The sequence below is a fragment of the Berghia stephanieae genome, chromosome 3 (assembly GCF_034508935.2).
Source record: "Berghia stephanieae isolate SIO BIC M18660-M18661 chromosome 3, UCSD_Bste_1.3, whole genome shotgun sequence".
Classification (NCBI taxonomy): domain Eukaryota; kingdom Metazoa; phylum Mollusca; class Gastropoda; order Nudibranchia; family Aeolidiidae; genus Berghia; species Berghia stephanieae.
This window is the reverse complement of record NC_088362.1, coordinates 19,272,486-19,291,172: the sequence shown is the minus strand read 5'-3', so window position 1 is coordinate 19,291,172 and position 18,687 is coordinate 19,272,486. Positions and strand designations below refer to the sequence as shown.

Genomic DNA, 18,687 nt, shown 5'->3' with positions numbered 1-18,687 from the left:
TGATGCTCATCAACAAGGGCACGTGCACCCATAAGGTGTGCTGGACGCGGTGACAGGGATACAAAATTTCCTTTAAAAAACCCAACAAAACCCCAAATGGAGTCTCGTCTCACATTGTCATCCATGTCACAGTAGATGACACCTGAGCCCTCACCTTGCCTGTCTCTATCTATCACCTTGCTTCTTTCAACAAGGTACGAGTCATTTACACTTACAGTGGTTGTGGTTGACAAGATTATTTGTTAACATTTGTGTGTGCGGCTATGTGGTCTTGTGGTATGACATTCGTTTTCGGATCGGAAGGTCCTGGGTTCGAACTTCGCTCGGCGCATAGTTGAGTCCTTGGAAAAGGCTCTTTACTCACATTCTCTCACCGTACCCAGGTGTAAAATGAGCGTTAACAGCGTTGTCTCTGTCCGAAAAAAAATTGTAATATTGCGTCATGTCTCGTCCTAAATGTTGTTGTCCAATTATCCCCTGTAAAGCGCTTTGAGCACGTTTAGTGGATATTCCGCTATATAAAAGCTCAATTAAGGTTAATAATTTATGCTAGAATGTGAGTTCCAATAGATCAGTTGGTTGAACACTCGCTTCACTCACAAAGGGACCGGAATTCGATTCCGGTGGAAGTCGAGATTTTTTTTTCAGACTTCCCTTATGTCTACCCAGCAGTGATTGGGTTATGCTGGATATGTTAGGTGTGGAGGAAGTACTTTGCGATATACTTACATTACCACAGCCTTTATTTCAATCTCTCTCTCTCTCTCTCTCTCTCTCTCTCTCTCTCTCTCTCTCTCTCTCTCTCTCTCTTTCTTTCTTTCTCTTTCTTTCTCTCTTTCTTTCTCTTTCTTTCTCTCTCTCTTTCTCTCCCTCTCTCTCCCTCTTTCTCTCTCTCTCTTTATTTCTCTCTCTCTCTCATTCTCTCCCTCTCTCTCTCTCTCTCTCTCTCTCTCTCTCTCTTTCTCTTTCTTTCTCTCTTTCTTTTTCTTTCTTTCTCTCTCTCTTTCTCTCCCTCTCTCTCTCTTTCTCTCTCTCTCTCTCTTTATTTCTCTCTCTCTCATTCTCTCCCTCTCTCTCTCTCTCTCTCTCTTTTATATAGCACAATATCAACTAGCCGTGCTCACGGCGCTTTACAAAGGGTCCCTTATCAACAGCAATACGTAATATGTAGAACGAGACATGCTGCCTGTTAGGCGACATTGCAATTTTTCCCCCGACAAAGACAACGCAATGGGTAGGTACTCATTTTACACCTGAAAAACGGCGGGAGAATGTGAGTAAAGAGTCTTTTCCAAGGACAATTATTCGCCGAGCGAGGCTCGAACCCAGGACTTTCGGTTCCGAAAACGAGCGTCATACCACGAGACTGCATAGCCGCACTATTTTTCCATTTTATCTTTGTGGTCTATTGGTATAACACCCGGCTTGCGAATTGTAGGTCAAATGTTTGAATGAACCCTTGTGTGAACGGCGCCCTATTGAGTCAATAATCAGGTTCAAACGAATTCCTAGCCTAGACCTGCAATAATTGCGAGCTTTTGGAAAAAGACATAAGCATCCGGCCGGCGGTCTTAAATTTCTATGATGTAGCTATGTGTGTCATCGCTTTTTTTCTCAAAAAGATGATTAAGTCTAGATACAAAATGAAGAATAGAAGCAGCCCTTGTTTTATTTACACATTTTATTTTACACTGTTTCATTCTTGTCTCGGGTCTTCTATCGATGTTGTCAACATGGTAAAGATTTATTTGGCAGACCTAGTATTTAAAGTGTCTTGAGGTGCTTCTGTTGGTTTGTATGCTTTTGTTTCTTTGTTTGTTTACTTGTTTGTTTGTGCTTGATTTTTACTTCCTGTGTCGTGCTATGAATAAACAATTGGATACAATAGTCTGATGTCACGTCGCCCAGCAACGGCGGCCATCGTGGTTCTAAACAAAGAAAATCGGTACTTATTCTTCTTCATACTGGTTAGAACTTTTCATATGTCTTGTGATCAGAATGTATAAAAGTCAAAACATGATCATATTTATAATGTTTTTCTCCTCTGGAGAAATATTTCATAAGGGCGTCCGCCATTGTTCCGATAGTTTAGAGCCAGTTACTAAGTTACCATTCGTCATTACAAGGGAAGTGACGTCATGACTGTTGAAGAGTATTAAATGTTCTTTTCTTTCTCCCTTGAAAAAAAATATCGATCTATTAAACAACATATCAGAAAGTGTCAAACCTGATACGTCTTGAAGTCTAGGGTTTGCTGATTTTTGACAGTTAATGGACCATTTTAATCTATCGATTATTTGTCGTAAACATTATTTCGTAGTTGTCTGGATTTTGACGTGACATATTAGAGAGAGAGAGAGAGACACACACACACACACACACACACAGAGAGAGAGAGAGAGAGAGAGAGAGAGAGAGAGAGAGGGAGAGAGAGAGTAGTCGATCAGAGTTTAAAATATCAGAGGGAAATTTAATTTCATTTGAAAATCCGTTTCCATTGGGACTATAGTGTACGACAGTCCACAAATTATCGGCGGTAAAGAAAACAACAGGAAATGGTCCAGCATAGAAACGAACTAAGCCGCATTTCGACCGGAGGTGGCTGCGCTAACTATTACGCCTCTTTAATAAAATAAATAAATAAATAAATAGATAAATAAATAAATAAACAAATAAATAAATGTAGATGTGCGTAGTCTTCTGTGGTTGATATCTGGCGTGCTTGCATACTTCACTTCATTTATTTATTTTTATTTTCATTTTTTAGTATTTGTTTTGTTTTTATTCTGTTCTCTCTCTCTCTCTCTCTCTCTCTCTCTCTCTCTCTCTCTCTCTCTCTCTCTCTCTCTCTCTTTTAAATTGTTGATGGAATTTTAAAATTACTCGATAGACTAAATTATAACAGTTTCCTGGCATGATTTTTCTCACAATCCTGATACAAGACTGAATTCCGTTATCATCTTCGACATCTTGCTGCCACTCATTGTTCGGAATTGAACAAATCTTGAATAGGTAGAGCGGCAATGAATGACCCTGGCACGAGGCAGCCACGAGCAAGCTCCCTAAACGCAACCCTGAAAAGCGAAGGGTGTTGATGACGCTACCATGACAACTCGTTAATAGCGCCCCCTACCGTTTTCGGCTGGCGAGGGAGGTAATTCTGATTATCTTTGTGACAACAATACCGAATAAAAACGGCATTATCTGAATAGCTCGACCACGGCAGATGCTGCATTTCTAACCCAAATAGTGTCGTGTGGTCATTGGCTATTTGTTGAACAAGGACACAATGCGAAACTTTAAAGAATAAAGCTGCATGCATGGAGAGTCATTGATGAAGTCCGAGCATGGAATATAATACATTTGAGCTTTTCAAAATTATTTAAACGCTCAATTAGTCTAGAGGAGGTTGTTAATGAGGTGAAGAACTTTTCAAACATCTCGAAAGACTGTTTATCCGTTTGTGTAATCTGGTTGTATGTCGATTTAATTGTCTGAACAAATATTCCTAACTTGACCTTTTGCTTGATGAGTAGTTAGTTATACGCGTACATCATCTTTTGGTAAGAATTGACGGAAAATAACATTTTGGACTGGCTGAAATACATTGATGCTAAATAAATAGATACATAAATGATCACAAGAATAAATAAACAAACACGTTGATAAATAAACAAATAAACAAATGAATGAATGGGGGAACATTGAATAAATAAATAAATGGACGAATGAATGAATGAATTGATAAATAATTCCATAAATACATAAACAAATAAATAGATAAATAAATGATCACAATAATAAATAAACAATCACGTTAATAAACACATGAATGAATGGAACATTGAATAAATAAATAAATGGACGAGTGAATGAATGAATTGATAAATAAATCCATAAATAAATAAACAAATAGATAGATAAATAAATAAATAAATAAATAAATAATCCGTTTCAAAAGTATTTCAAACGATGTTTCACTATTACCCATTTTTTTTAATTAGGCACATGACATCCTTGGGGCAGACATTTAAAATTTAATGCTCTGTACCATTCAAGAAAAATAATAATAAAATGACTTAAATGTGACATGCTTAATCAGCTAAAGCTTCCCAGGTTCCATCGGGTTTTGAACTTATAGCTTAGGGGGTGGTCCCGTCCCGTTGCCTTGTTGAGACGATAGAATTATAACTATGTGTCAATCAGTCCAAATAACGGTAAATACAAGAAGAAAGGGAACAAGGAAAGGGGAGTGGGGGTGGGGGAGGTGATGTCGATAGAGTAGCGATTTGTCTATGATACCCTGATTTGACAAAATGCTTTTTTTCTCTTTTAATTGGTCCGTAAACTTGTACTTCAGGTATATAGTTTAATTGGTCGGTAAACTTTTACTTCAGGTATCAAGTATTTTAGGATTCAAAGTTTACTATAAGCAGTTTGCCAATAACAGGTACATTACAAAAATCAAAATGATAATATAATCAACAAATTCAACATAATCATAATATTATTGTAAATAAACCAGAATTAATTAATTACTATATTATTACTGTGGGCGGTGGTGATGAAGATATTGATGATGATGATGATAATGATGATGATGATGATGATGATGATGCTGATGATGATGATGATGATGATGATGCTGAGGATGATGATGAGGATGATGATGATGATGATGATGATGATGATGATGATGATGATGATGATGATGATGATGATGAAATGATGATGATGATGATGATGATATGATGATGATGATGATGATGATGATGATGATGATGATGATGATGATGATGATGATGATGATGATGATGATGATGAATGATGAAGTTGATGATGATGATGATGAATGATGGATGATATGATGATGATGATGATGATGATGATGATGATTGATGAATGATGATGATGATGATGATGATGATATGATGATGATGATGATGATGATGATGATGATGATGATGATGATGATGATGATGATGATGATATGATGATGATGATGATGATGATGATATGATGATGATGATGATATGATGATAATGATGTGATGATGTGAATATGATATGATGATGATGATGATGCTGAGGATGATGATGAGGATGATGATGATGATGACGATCAACTAAAATGATCTTTGACTTACCGAAAATCTGACAACACTTTTAGTCTCAAATTTAAATGTTTTCTGTTTTGTTTGTTATGTTTTGCATGTTTTGTTGGTTTTTTTAAAATGAATTTTTGGTAAGTTGAGATTTTTAATTGTTCTTTTTCAATTAATGTTTTGTTCCTTTTTTTTTCTTTTCTTTTTTTCTTTTTTCGATTGATATTCGGAGCAAAAGTTCTTGTTTCTTTATCGAAATGAAGAAAAAAAAACATCTTAGTACGTTTTGTCGGAAGAACAAAGGCAAGGTACATAAGATGCCCATAGTCTGTTTCCAATGGCTTTAACCGGAAGTCGACTTATCTTCTCGGTTGGACATGAAGTCGTCTTTTGTATATTATGTGATGTCATCGAATAGGAAATGTGTCGGTGGTCATTCAGTGGAGGAAATAGACAGGCAAATCTGTATATAAGATTAGAGCAGATTCTATGGAAGATGGGGTTGAAATGATATTGACATACACACACACACACACACATATATATTATATATATAGAGAGAGAGAGAGAGAGAGAGACAGACAGAGAGAGAGACAGACAGAGAAAGAGAGAGAGAGAGAGAGAGAGAAGATTTGTGAGCATTATACATTTCTTTGCTTATAACTTAGAAATGTTACTCAGGAAAAAAAGGGCAATATACAGTTAAAGTCCCTTGAACACAATCTCACCCCCCCCCCCCCCCCCCCCCAAATCCTATTCCTCACTCTAAGCCCGATGTGAGCCAAATCTTGAATCTCCCACCCACAAAGATGACATTCATTCAACACCTTGTGTTAATTTTTTAATCACGTCGCTCACTCATTATACCCAATCGCCTTGCCTTGGATTAAGGGAGTCAGTTTTTAAGTGGACAGAAGATGTCCCAGTGAATTGTCACCACAAATATGATTGTCACTGAGGATTGAAAAGCCACGGGAGGCATCGCGTAGCGGACGATTGGATGTTTACAGGCATGTATTATCCCAAATTAAATGACCCAGTGGGTCAATCTGGAGTTACGCGGAAATCACCTAGACGTAGAAAGCCAAAAATGAAAAAAACTCATTTTCCTCAACGAAGGCACTATCTATATAAGTTAGGCTCAAATTATGCTTAGAAATCATATTAATATTTAGCGGTATCTTAATATCGATATGATAATATTATAAACAAAATTTCCCCCTTCGATAGCCAGTTTTTTTGCCAGGAGTCCGCCTGGTCAATCTCACGTGACCTATCGGTAACCAAACAACCCTTCAAGAGGTAATCTTTACTTAGAATGAACACTTATAAAATCCTCCATCAACCTGCCTAAGCAACGACCGTTCATCTTGATGGCGCCACATCGTAACTACTAATTCCTTTCAACTGCCAATATTCGATCTGATTCTAGGTGTCGCCGCTCTGATTACAAACCTTTTCGAGGCACGCGACTCACGGATTGCAATGAAACTTTTACACTTCAAAGACAAATCCAATGTCTTCAAAACGCGGCATTGTTCTCTGATTTAGCTGAAGTAGGTAATTCAATTTCTGAGAGTGCCATTTTCAACGGGACCTATTTCTATTCACGTTTTGTCTACGATTCTACGGTAAGCGTGACCAGTTGTGACCACTCATTATTTCAAGTATGGCCAAAAACACCCAAAACTTGAAATGATTTAGATTACATTCACCTGACCTCTCTCTCTTGTTGAACAATACCGTTCTTCATGGCGCCAACTTCTGCTTGACAATTTCGATACAAAAACAATCGGCGCGTGTAAGTGTAACCAACTTTAGTCCAAGTGCACGCGACACCTTGTGAATCACACAAAGCATTTAATAAAGGCTTTCTCTCCACGATCAAGTTTGATGGTAGCCATTTCCCCCCCCCCCCCCCCCCCCCAAAAAAAAAAAACAAAAAAAAAAAACAACAAAAAACAAAAACAAAAAAAACAAAAACAAAAACAAAGCTCCAAACAAAACAAAACTAAAACAAAAACAAACAAACAAAAAAAACAACTCCAAAAATAAACACAATGAATCCGCATAATGTCAATACTCTTAACATCAACTTCTGCTTAAAGTCAACAGCTCTTGTTGTTGATCCCAAATCTTCTGTTCTTTATTCAATTCAATTTATTAAAATGTGATAATGTATAAAATCAACCTCGCTTAATTAAAGTCAAATCTTTCTGGTTTGGCAGTGTTGACTTTAGAAGGATTCCATTATCGATACTCGGATGTAAAGTTTAATAGAATTAGACAAGCTGGATTTGCACAAGTGTTGGATAAGTGTTAGATGAATACCAAACTAAACCAAATAACATGGAAGCGAGTTTCTCAAATACATTTCAATATTTTGAATGACAAAAAACCCCCAGAAATTTAAAACAACTCAAATGACCAAATCAGATTTACACCACTAGCAGAGGTATCAAGAATCAGAGAAAATGAGCAAGACAGAGACCGTTAGAGAATCAGCATCGCAGGAAAAAGAGGAACGGTCGAAATTGCGAGGTTGATGTCATCGAAAGTGGAAAGGCTTTATGTCAAGTCAAGTCAAAGTACAGAGAGATTTGCCAAATAATTTATTCCGAAGTAATTCTATACTTGCTTTTTAACGTTAAGGGTTATTAATTAAGTAATGTCTTTAGCACATTCCAAGAAGCGTTATTTGATAGTGACGACCATTCATACTCCGTCCATTGGTCACTTACCAAAATGCAGCAAAACGGACTTGTAAATCAAATATCGTTATGTAAAAAAAAAATAAAATAAAAAAAGGAGAAAAAAAAAATCCAGTACACTTAATAACGAGATATTAGCATCAATCAGACATAAATTTCGACATTCAAGATTTCAATTATTGATTTATTGTAAAGAATCAGTTGTCATGGTTACCAGACACGCCAGTTCGAAGTCAAGCATTGGACACGAATACTCGTGGAATCCAGAAGTTGAGATGAAGACCAAGGAAGTGTAGTATAGCCTACAGTCAGGGGAATATCAGGGGAATTTTGCCCTTTGGCTTCGTTGCATACTGGCATGGCAATCGCTTTAGGATCTGTACTATGCGGCCCTGGTTCGTGTCCGCTGAGGACGGTATAAACTGAAGTCCTTGGAAAAGGCGTTTTCCTCACATTCTGTCATCGCACTCCGGTGGAAAATGAGTAACAGCTTTGTATCTGTCGAAAAAAAATAATTCCAATAGCGCCTAACAGGCGTCGTGTCTTCCCCTACTTGTGATGAGTTTTGTAATTACTTGCCCAACCCCACCCCCTTTGAGCACATTTCGTGGATATTGCGATATATTATTATTATTATTATTATTATTATTATTATTATTATTATTATTATTATTATTATTATTATTATTACTATTATTATTATTATTATTATTATTATTATTATTATTATTACTACTACCATTATTATTATTATCATTTATTATTATTATTATTATTATTATTATTATTATTATTATTATTATTATTATTATTATTATCAGAGCTCAGGTTATTAAAAGTTTTTTTTTTCCAGATACTTACATATTACTATTAACTCTTTTAAAAAAATTATTTTGAAAAATACTGTCGAGAACTCCTTACTTTAACCTCAACCTTAAATCTCTCAGCGCCAGTAGGTACATAAGGACTAGAAATTTTTACAGTTTTTAGTTTATTTTCTATTTCTTGTAATCAAGAAAAATTAATGAAAATGAAATTATTTCTTGGTTTTACCAAATAATTTAGTATTGGGGTATTTTTGTGTTGATTCTTACGAAAGCGACATTTTGGCACATAGCCTCTAATTTGAAATTGATGTTCACGAGTGCTAAGTGATAATTCTATTTAGAGCACCACGTTCACTCCGACACAGTACCTACCGCTTTGGGACAATAAAGTTGGTCACATTCTCACATATTTCGATCCTTTCATTCATCGATTAATTTTCAACATCTTCTCTTCTCTCCCCCCCTCCTCCGTCCCTCTCTCTCCCATATCCAGACGAATGTTCCCGACAATGAAAATTTCTCTAGAAGGCCTGGACCCTCACGCCAAGTATATCCTCTTGGTTGATATCGTCCCTGTTGATGACTGCAGGTATGGAGATCAACAATTCAATATAAAACGCACATTTCGTTTTTGTTACTACATATTTATTTATCTATTTATATATTCATTAAAAAAAAATGTATTTCGTTTCCTCCTTTTTTTCATCCAACTTTTTTTTTTTTAAACCCTCCTCCGGGGTTTCATTCAATCATATTTGGATATGCCTTTTAATAAAACTAGTTCTTCCCGCCAGATGAATCGTACAGACACACTATGTGTAACCCTAAACGTTCATAGTCCTCCTCCTCCTCCTCCTCCTCCTCCTCCTCCTCTTCCTTCCCCTCTTTCTGCTCTTCTTCTTCGTCGTCGTCTTCTTCTTCATCATCATCATCATCATCATCATCATCATCATCATCATCTTCTTCTTCTTCTTCTTCTTCTTCTTCTTCTTCTTCTTCTTCTTCTTCTTCTTCTTCTTCTTCTTCTTCTTCTTCTTCTTCTTCTCCTTCTTCTTCTTCTTCTTCTTCTTCTTCTTCTTCTTCTTCTTCTTCTTCTTCTTCTTCTTCTTCTTCTTCTTCTTCTTCTTCTTCTTCTTCTTCTTCTTCTTCATCTTGTCCTTGTTCTTGTTCTTATTCTTGTTCTTGTTCTTGTTTTTGTTCTTGTTCTTCTTGTTCTTCTTCTTGTTGTTCTTCTTCTTCTTTTTCTTCTTCTTCTTTTTCTTCTTGTTCTTCTTCTTCTTCTTCTTCTTCTTCTTCTTCTTCTTCTTCTTCTTCTTCTCTTCTTCTTCTTCTTCTTTTCTTCTTCTTTTTTCTTCTTCTTCTTCTTCTTCTTCTTCTTCTTCTTCTTCTTCTTCTTCTTCTTCTTCTTCTTCTTCTTCTTCTTCTTCTTCTTCTTCTTCTTCTTCTTCTTCTTCTCTCTTCTTCTCTCTCCTCCTCTCTTCTTCTTCTTCTTCTTCTTCTTCTTCTTCTTCTTCTTCTTCTTCTTCTTCTTCTTCTTCTTCTTCTTCTTCTTCTTCTTCTTCTTCTTCTTCTTCTTCTTCTTCTTCTTCTTCTTCTTCTCTTTCTCCTCCTCCTCCTCCTCCTCCTCCTCCTCCTCCTCCTCCTCCTCCTCCTCCTCCTCCTTCTCCTCCTCCTCCTCCTCCAACAGTACCTTTTTAAAGAACATTTAACCGAAATGCTTTAATCAGTTATTCTGACGATCAAAATTTTTGTTGTTGTTTATCAATTGATTTTCAATTGCCTTGATAATTATTCCAGAATCCTGTAGTTAATGGATAGGATGAACAGAACTAGCTAAATCAAATCAAATTGAATCAAATTTTGTTGTTAATTCTTTTTTAAATTTTTATATAACCGCAGGAATTAGAGACACCCAATGTTTGTCGTCACTTTTAGGTTTATCTCCATCCTATAAACACGACAATAAACATAGGCATAGGGATAATGACCTTTAAAAAAAGATTGAATCAAATTACTAATAATATAATACATTTTATTCCTACAGATATAAGTACCACAAATTAATACAATATATTTTATTCCTACAGATATAAGTACCACAAATTAATACAATCCATTTTATTCCTACAGATATAAGTACCACAAATTAATACAATCCATTTTATTCCTACAGATATAAGTACCACAAATTAATACAATCCATTTTATTCCTACAGATATAAGTACCACAAATTAATACAATACATTTTATTCCTACAGATATAAGTACCACAAATTAATACAATCCATTTTATTCCTACAGATATAAGTACCACAAATTAATACAATACATTGTATTCCTACAGATATAAGTACCACAAATTAATACAATACATTGTATTCCTACAGATATAAGTACCACAAATTAATACAATACATTGTATTCCTACAGATATAAGTACCACAAATTAATACAATACATTGTATTCCTACAGATATAAGTACCACAAATTAATACAATACATTGCATTCCTACAGATATAAGTACCACAAATTAATACAATACATTGTATTCCTACAGATATAAGTACCACAAATTAATACAATACATTTTATTCCTACAGATATAAGTACCACAACTCTGAGTGGGTGGTGACGGGCAAAGCCGAGCCCCACATGCCTGGTCGACTCTACATCCACCCAGACTCCCCTGCCTCCGGAGCCCATTGGGTCAAACAACCCGTGTCATTCCACAAGCTGAAGCTGACCAATAACAACCTGGATCAGAATGGGCATGTAAGTACAGTACATACTATTTCACCGTTTAAGTCTCAATGGGAAGCAGATGTCGTGACGTCATACCTTTCCGTCTTCTGATTTTAAAAAAGAGCTTTTATAAGGCGCAATATCCACTAAATGTGCTCAAAGCGCTTTACAAGGGGTCCCTGACCAAAAGCAACATGTAACATGGAGAAAGAGATATGAAGCTTGTCAAGCGATATTATAATTATTTTTTTCCGGACAGAGACAACGCTGATAACGACCAGGTATACTCATTTTACACCTGAGTACGGTGAGAGAATGTTATTAACAGCCTTTCCCAAGGATTCAACTATGCGCCGAGCGGGGCTCGAACTCAGGACATTCCGATCCGAAAGCGAGTGACCAGATAGCCGCACCTTGGAAGTGTGTAAACAGTCCTCCGAAGGTCTAATAATGAATGGATTACGTACTGAATCATAAGATGGTACCATCTTCTAATGGTGCTCACACTACTATGTTATGACGATCGACCACCAATCAGCAAATTCTTCACCGCACTCTTGCACCGTCGCAAATTCGCCCGGAAGCTTCGTCATACAACATCGTTCAACTAGATGCTCTGCGGTTTCGGGTTCGTTCCCACATCGGGTTTCGAGGAGTGATCCAACCCGAATGAGAAGAAGAGAAGAAGAAGAAGAAGAAGAAGAAGAAGAAAGAAGAAGAAGAAGAAGAAGAAGAAGAAGAAGAAGAAAGAAGAAGAAGAAGAAGAAGAAGAAGAAGAAGAGAAGAAGAAGAAGAAGAAGAAGAAGAAGAAGAAGAAGAAAAAAAAAAAAAAAGAAGAAGAAGAAGAAGAAAAGAAGAAGAAGAAGAAGAAGAAGAAGAAGAAGAAGAAGAAGAAGAAGAAGAAGAAGAAGAAGAAGAAGAGAAGAAGAAGAAGAAGAAGAAGAAGAAGAAGAAAGAAGAAGAGAGAGAGAGGAGGAGAGAGGAGGGGAAGGGGAGGGGAGGAGGAGGAGGAGGAAGGGGGGGGGGGAGGAGGAGAAAGAGGAAAATAAAACGCTTATAAAAGAAGTAACTGTATCTGGCAGAGTTATATTATATGTATGCGAAAAGTGCCCGGAGGATTCCTATAGCATTTGTCATGGACATTTAGGGAATTGGTGAGAGAATAGATTAAAGGCTTAAATAGGCAAACGGGGATTTCCGCAGACATGAAGCGTTACTTCCGCTGGGAATTCCCCAAAGTGACTGTATAAAGCAGTCGAAAACGAAAGAACGTTCATAACTTTTACAAAACGGTTTTGTTTGGAAATCTTGAGATTGTTCATCATTTAGTTGTGCCAGGGAAAATAAATCCAACAAAATGTAAACAAACAAGAGCATACTTATCAAGCACTGTAAATTGAAGAGAAAATATCTCCATGGGAGAATTAGAATGGACCGACGTGCACTTATTTGCAGGTCTGATAACCCAATTTATTATGGTCTCATTGTTGTAATGGAAATCTTTAAAAATGACGCAAAATATTGTCCATTACAACAACGTTAAACTAGGCCCATAACTGCTTTCGGATGTCAGACCTGCATATATGTACACGTCGGAACGGACCAACAGTTTTTTTTAACCTTTCAAATAAAATCCATCTTATGCCAAGGATAGCTTTAAAAAAAATATTTATGGATTTATCCCCCCCCCCCTTCCCCCACTCCCCACGAAAAAAAAAAATGTTAATAAAATAACAATGACATTTTAAAAAAAAGGAAAAATCAATTTCTAAGATGAAAACCAAACCGCCCAAAATCTGCAGTTACGGTATTTTGTGACTGTAATTTCATGCGACGTCCTCTAAAAGCGTAACGGTTCCAAATACAAAGAGCTAAAAGTGAATGGTATGCAAAGTATGAGATGGGTGAAGGATTTCACCAGGGACTTTTTATATTTGGTACTCACGCGAGCTCGCTGACTTGGCTGATATCAACGCTGTCGTGGCCAAAGTATGTATCGCTGAAAAATACTGGTTTAGTTTGCAATATAACATTTCAAAACTGGTTTCGTTGGGCGCAATGTCGTGCATATTGTTTGGGTTGATGAAAAAATATAGGACGAGAAAAAAGCCAAATAGATGAATATATTTTAGCTTTTTAAAAAAAAAAAATGCCAATTACTTGTTTAAATTCATAGATTTGTTCGGAAGATTATACTATTTTTAATACGTCGTATTTCAAAACTGGTTTCGTTAGGCGGAATGTCGTGCATATTGGTGGGTTGATGAAAAAATATAGGACGAGAAAAAAAAAAAAAGCCAAATAGATGAATAGATTTTAGCTTTTTAAAAAAAAAATGCCAATTACTTATTTAAATTCATAGCTTTGTTAGGAAGATTATATTATTTTTAAAATGACGTAATAAGCCAATGTCTAATTATAGCTCTTGCTGAAATGAAAAAAAACCCTTCCCCTCCCTCTCTCGTCTTTTCTTCGTTAGTACCAAAAGTTGTAAACAATGAAATAACAAAATGAATTAAATCAGAAGAGCAAATTACTGATAACAATAATAATGATGATGATGACGATGGTGATGATGATAATGATGACGACGACGATGATGATGATGATAATAATAATAATAATAATAATAATAATAATAATAATAATAATAATAATAATAATAATAATAACAATAATAATAATAATAATAATAATAATAACAATAATAAAATTAATGATGAGATTTTGTTTTTTACGCTATGTAAAATCTAGTTTTCCCCAAAACCAACGGGGTATATTCGACGTGCAGGTCCGATAACCCAAATTGTTTTGGGCTCAGTGTTGCAATAGAAATACTCTCAAACTAATGTAAAGTTACTTCCATTACAAAAAGCCCATAATGGCTTTCGGTTATTAGAACTTCAAATATGTATGCGTAGGGTATAATAATAATATCTTTTCCACAACTTTGAAACAATTTCAATCCCCTCATAAAACTAGAGATGAAGGTGAAAGATGATGCAGCCGCCGAAAAACGATTTTTAAATTATGCCAAGATTGAACATGATCGTTTTCGTGTCCTGGCCACCCCTCAAGGAGCGAGTGATATCTGAGCCTCGAACTGGTCTTAATGACGACATAAAATCTCGTGAACCACCAAGAGCTACCTCGAGAAGGGGTGAGATTTCACATAAATTTGTCATCGCACTATTGTCATGAGAAGAGGAGAATAGAATCGGAATGGGCGGAGATTGGAAGAATTTAAAGTAGGATGGTTTAGTTTTTTTCACTCCTTCTCCTTTAACTTCTGCGACAATCACCAGTTAACTGTTGTACTTTGGAAAGACACGTATTTAAAAATTCGGTCAGAAAACTAGTCCTTCAAGTATGGATCGATTTAAATGACCCTCATCTTGACAAAAACTCTCAAACCCGGAATTTAAGACAGACTTCGCGAAGTCTCAAGTTCGAGAGATTTTGGGTTTTTTTTTATGTTGCCAAGATGTGAGGGTCATTTAAATCGATCGATGTTTGAAGGACGAGTTTTCTGGCCAAATTTTAATACTCGTGTCTTTCGAGGATATGGCAGGTGGTTAAATGAATGTTGAAAGGACGAAGATATTTGGTTGACTGTAGAGATTGGCCACGTTGATGGACCATCATCAAGTTTAGTTAACATTCAGCAATATGGATTTATTTTCCGCCAAAGCACTAATGATGGGTGATGTAAATAACAATGTGAAATTGAATGTAAGCTTCAATTTAATATACGAAAACAGATAAAAAGGGACGTTTCGAGTTTCCCCTTTATCAATAAAACAGGATGAATGAAACACTACAGATGAATGAGATAATGTGGTCATGATGAATGATAAAAAGAGACACGCAAATATTCACTATTTCCCCTCTGAAATAAGACTCTAGAACAACTTTCTACCCAACGTTCCAAAACCAGGATGCCTTAAATTATAATATATTTAATGGACTTGTTTCCTTCTTTGTGACAGATTTATAATGTCAGTGAAGAAAAAGAAGACGTAATAAATCCAAAACAAATTTTTTTTTCATGTATTGTGTGGAACTGGGCGAATTTTTAGAAATACTGGTACATAAGCTAAGAAGTGTTAGATAAATATACTCTTTTGATGACCAAATCACAAAATTGCATTTGTTACCTGTCAAAATACTAAAATTATGGAAAAAATAAAGCTCTCTTGTTTTGATAAAACACGGACCAACATGAATAAAGCACTGTAGCGATAGCAGATATCATTTTCTATTTCAGCATCATAATGAGAATTAGATGACAGTTCGTCGTGTGCACTTCTTAGATTGAGGACTGAGGCACTGGCCAAATTACCCCCATTCCATCAAATAAATGCTGCTCGAATTTAAAGAGTGGTCGTTTTGTATAGAAAAGGATTGGAGTGAGACTTAGACACCTTTGCCCCCCTTAAAAACCGGGTAATCTGATCGGGATGGGGTGGAGTGGGGACAACAACTCTGAATGAGTGCAATATGGAGAATACATTCACCCCCCCCCCCTCCACTTCCACAACTCCCCACCGCATCGCCAATACCCCTTAACCCTCCACCTTTTTTTTTTCAAATCCACTATAGTCTAAAGTGTTTTGGTGGCGTTTTAATCCGTGGAATTAACTTAGTCGTTTTATTTTACCACAGGTTTTATGACCCAAAAAGACATTTTAACTATTCTCAGTCCCACATGGACTTCCCACTTTGCTTTTATTCCTCCATCCCATCCTTGTGAAATCTTCTCGACAGTAAAATAAAATGAAATTCCATCTAGGAGTATCAGTGTATCGAAAATGCATCCGACACAGCCCTGACTAAAATACTCGATTACCGGATCTACTTATCGCCCATCGGTGTGGTCTCCGTTAATTATTGGCTAAAGCGTGACATTCCGGCTATAATGTGGTCTGGTGGTATGACACTCGCCTTCAGATCGGAAGGTCCAGGGTTCGAGTCCCGTTCGGTGGAAAATGAGTACCTGGCCATTAACAGTGTTGTCTTGGTAGTAAAAAAACCATGTAGCATCGATTAATAGACGTCATGTCTCGTCCTACATGTTAAGTGTTGCTGTTGGCTTGTAAAGCGCTTTGAACACGTTTAGTGGATATTGCTCTATAAAACATCTCAAGTAATTGTGTATTTATGGTGACATATCACTCGTCTCTCAAGTCTGGAAAAGGAGTGGATCGTGGTTATGTATGTGGTACGACACTCGCTTTCGGGCCTGAATGTCATGGGTTCGAGCCTCGCTCGGCGCATAGTTGAGTCCTTGGAAAAGACTCTTTACTCACATTCTCTCATCAATATCAGGTGTAAAATGAGTATCTGGCCGTTAAGATCGTTGTCTCTGTCGGAAATAATTGTATTATCATGTCTCGTTTTTTACGTTACGTGTCGCTGTTTGTCAGGGACCCTTTGTAAAGCGCTTTGGGCACGTTTAGTGGATATTGCGCTATATAAAAGCTCACGGTTTTTCTTTCTTTCCTTTTTTTTTCATAGATAATTCTCAACTCCATGCACAAGTACCAGCCCCGTCTCCACGTCGTCCAGGCCAACGATATTTTCACTATGAGATGGAATACCTTTAACACGTTCACCTTTGAAGAGACAACTTTTATCGCTGTGACTGCCTATCAGAACGAACAAGTAAGGAAAGTTGTGAATTTGTCATCCTCATCATCATCGTCGTTGTCATCATCATCGTCATCATCATCATCATCATCATTATCATCATCATCATCATCATCATCATCATCATCATCATCATCATCATCATCATCATCGTCGTCGTCGTCATCATCATCATCATCATCATCATCATCATCATCATCATCATCATCATCATCATCATCATCATCGTCATCGTCATCCTCATTATCATCATTATCATCATCATCATCACCCACCACCACGATACATTACCACCACCATGACCACAATCATCAATCAAATCATCATCATTACCACCACTACCACCACTAACATACCCACCACTACCACAATCATCAAATCATCATTATTACACCACCATCACCACCACCACCACAATCCTCAAACTGTAATCATCATCATCAACTATCAAAATTGAGTCTTTTTCTCGGCTCAATAAAAAAAAAAAAAAGAATGTTTTTATGTATGCCCTTAACTGCCGTACTCTGGAAAAAAACTCTTATTTAAAAATGTGACAAGAAAACCTGTCCTTCAAATATCAATCGATTTAAATGACCATCATCTAGTCAAAATCTCTCAAACCCGAGACTTCTTCGTCCCGTGTAAAACACCATGACTAGATATTGCGCAATAGAAACGATTAAGTTCTTGTTTTATTTTAAAAAGGATTTAGGATTTAATCAATGAAAAATGACCTAAAGACAGGTAGACTGTCGTGGAAAGAATAGCTGGAATAACTTCTTAAAGTATTTAAACGGTTTTTAGATAACACACGAGTAGATAACAAACGTTAAGATGACACACATTTATTATGTCCATTTTTGAAATTTTTATGACTGCCCTGTTTGAGTGAGAAACTAGGTATTGAAACAACCCCTTATTGCCCATGTGGAACAGACCATGAAACCACTTTACATGTGCTTATGGATTGCCCATTATACAACGTGCAACGTTCGAACCACTGGGTCACCCTACAACACTCAACACAAAGCTCTATGGTGAGGCTGAGGACTTAAAGCGGACCACCGACTTCATAGCAGATGTCGGACTGCAGCCATAGATGTCCATCAGAGGAACGAAGAAGAAGAAGAAGAGTGAGATCGGGGCATTAACTATAAACTTTCCCTTTATAAATAGAAACTACGACCATAACTCTTTAATGGTTGTATTTTTTTTTTTGTTCGATGTTATTTCTGTAGAGAGGAAATTTAGACGCCTAACATCACTCAAGGGGGCAGTTACGAAAATTAAAAAAACTGGACATCTGTGGTTTTTCCCTTGTACTCTTCGTTTAGATAACAATTAGAAGATTGATTTATTATGGACAGGAAGCTTAAATTTTATTAAGAAAGAAGACAAATGATGCGGATGTTTAGTTGAGTCCTTGGGAAATGCTCTTTTCTTCCATTCTTTCACCGTCAGTTGTAAAATGAGAACCTGGCCCTCTGTCGGGGAAAAATATGTGAAAGCGCTTTGAACACGTATTTTTTAAAAATTCTGAAATTCTATTCGTTCATCCCCGAGGGAAAATTTGTCCTTAGGGTCTATTCCAAGGGAAGACTGGAATAATACAGGTGTCAGCCGTACTGCAGCGCCGCAAACTGAGCTAGGG

At 36.6% G+C, this 18,687-nt stretch overlaps 1 protein-coding gene across 1 annotated transcript in view; it reads left to right on the top strand.

Annotated features, from left to right (window-relative positions):
• Positions 1-18,687, top strand: part of LOC144967293 (uncharacterized) — a 78,177-nt gene that overhangs the window by 35,456 nt on the left and 24,034 nt on the right. The window contains exons 5-7 of the mRNA XM_078904353.1: positions 9,136-9,231; positions 11,246-11,417; positions 16,905-17,051. Of these exons, the coding sequence (XP_078760479.1) occupies positions 9,136-9,231; positions 11,246-11,417; positions 16,905-17,051 (415 nt within the window). The remainder of the gene's footprint in view (positions 1-9,135; positions 9,232-11,245; positions 11,418-16,904; positions 17,052-18,687) is intronic.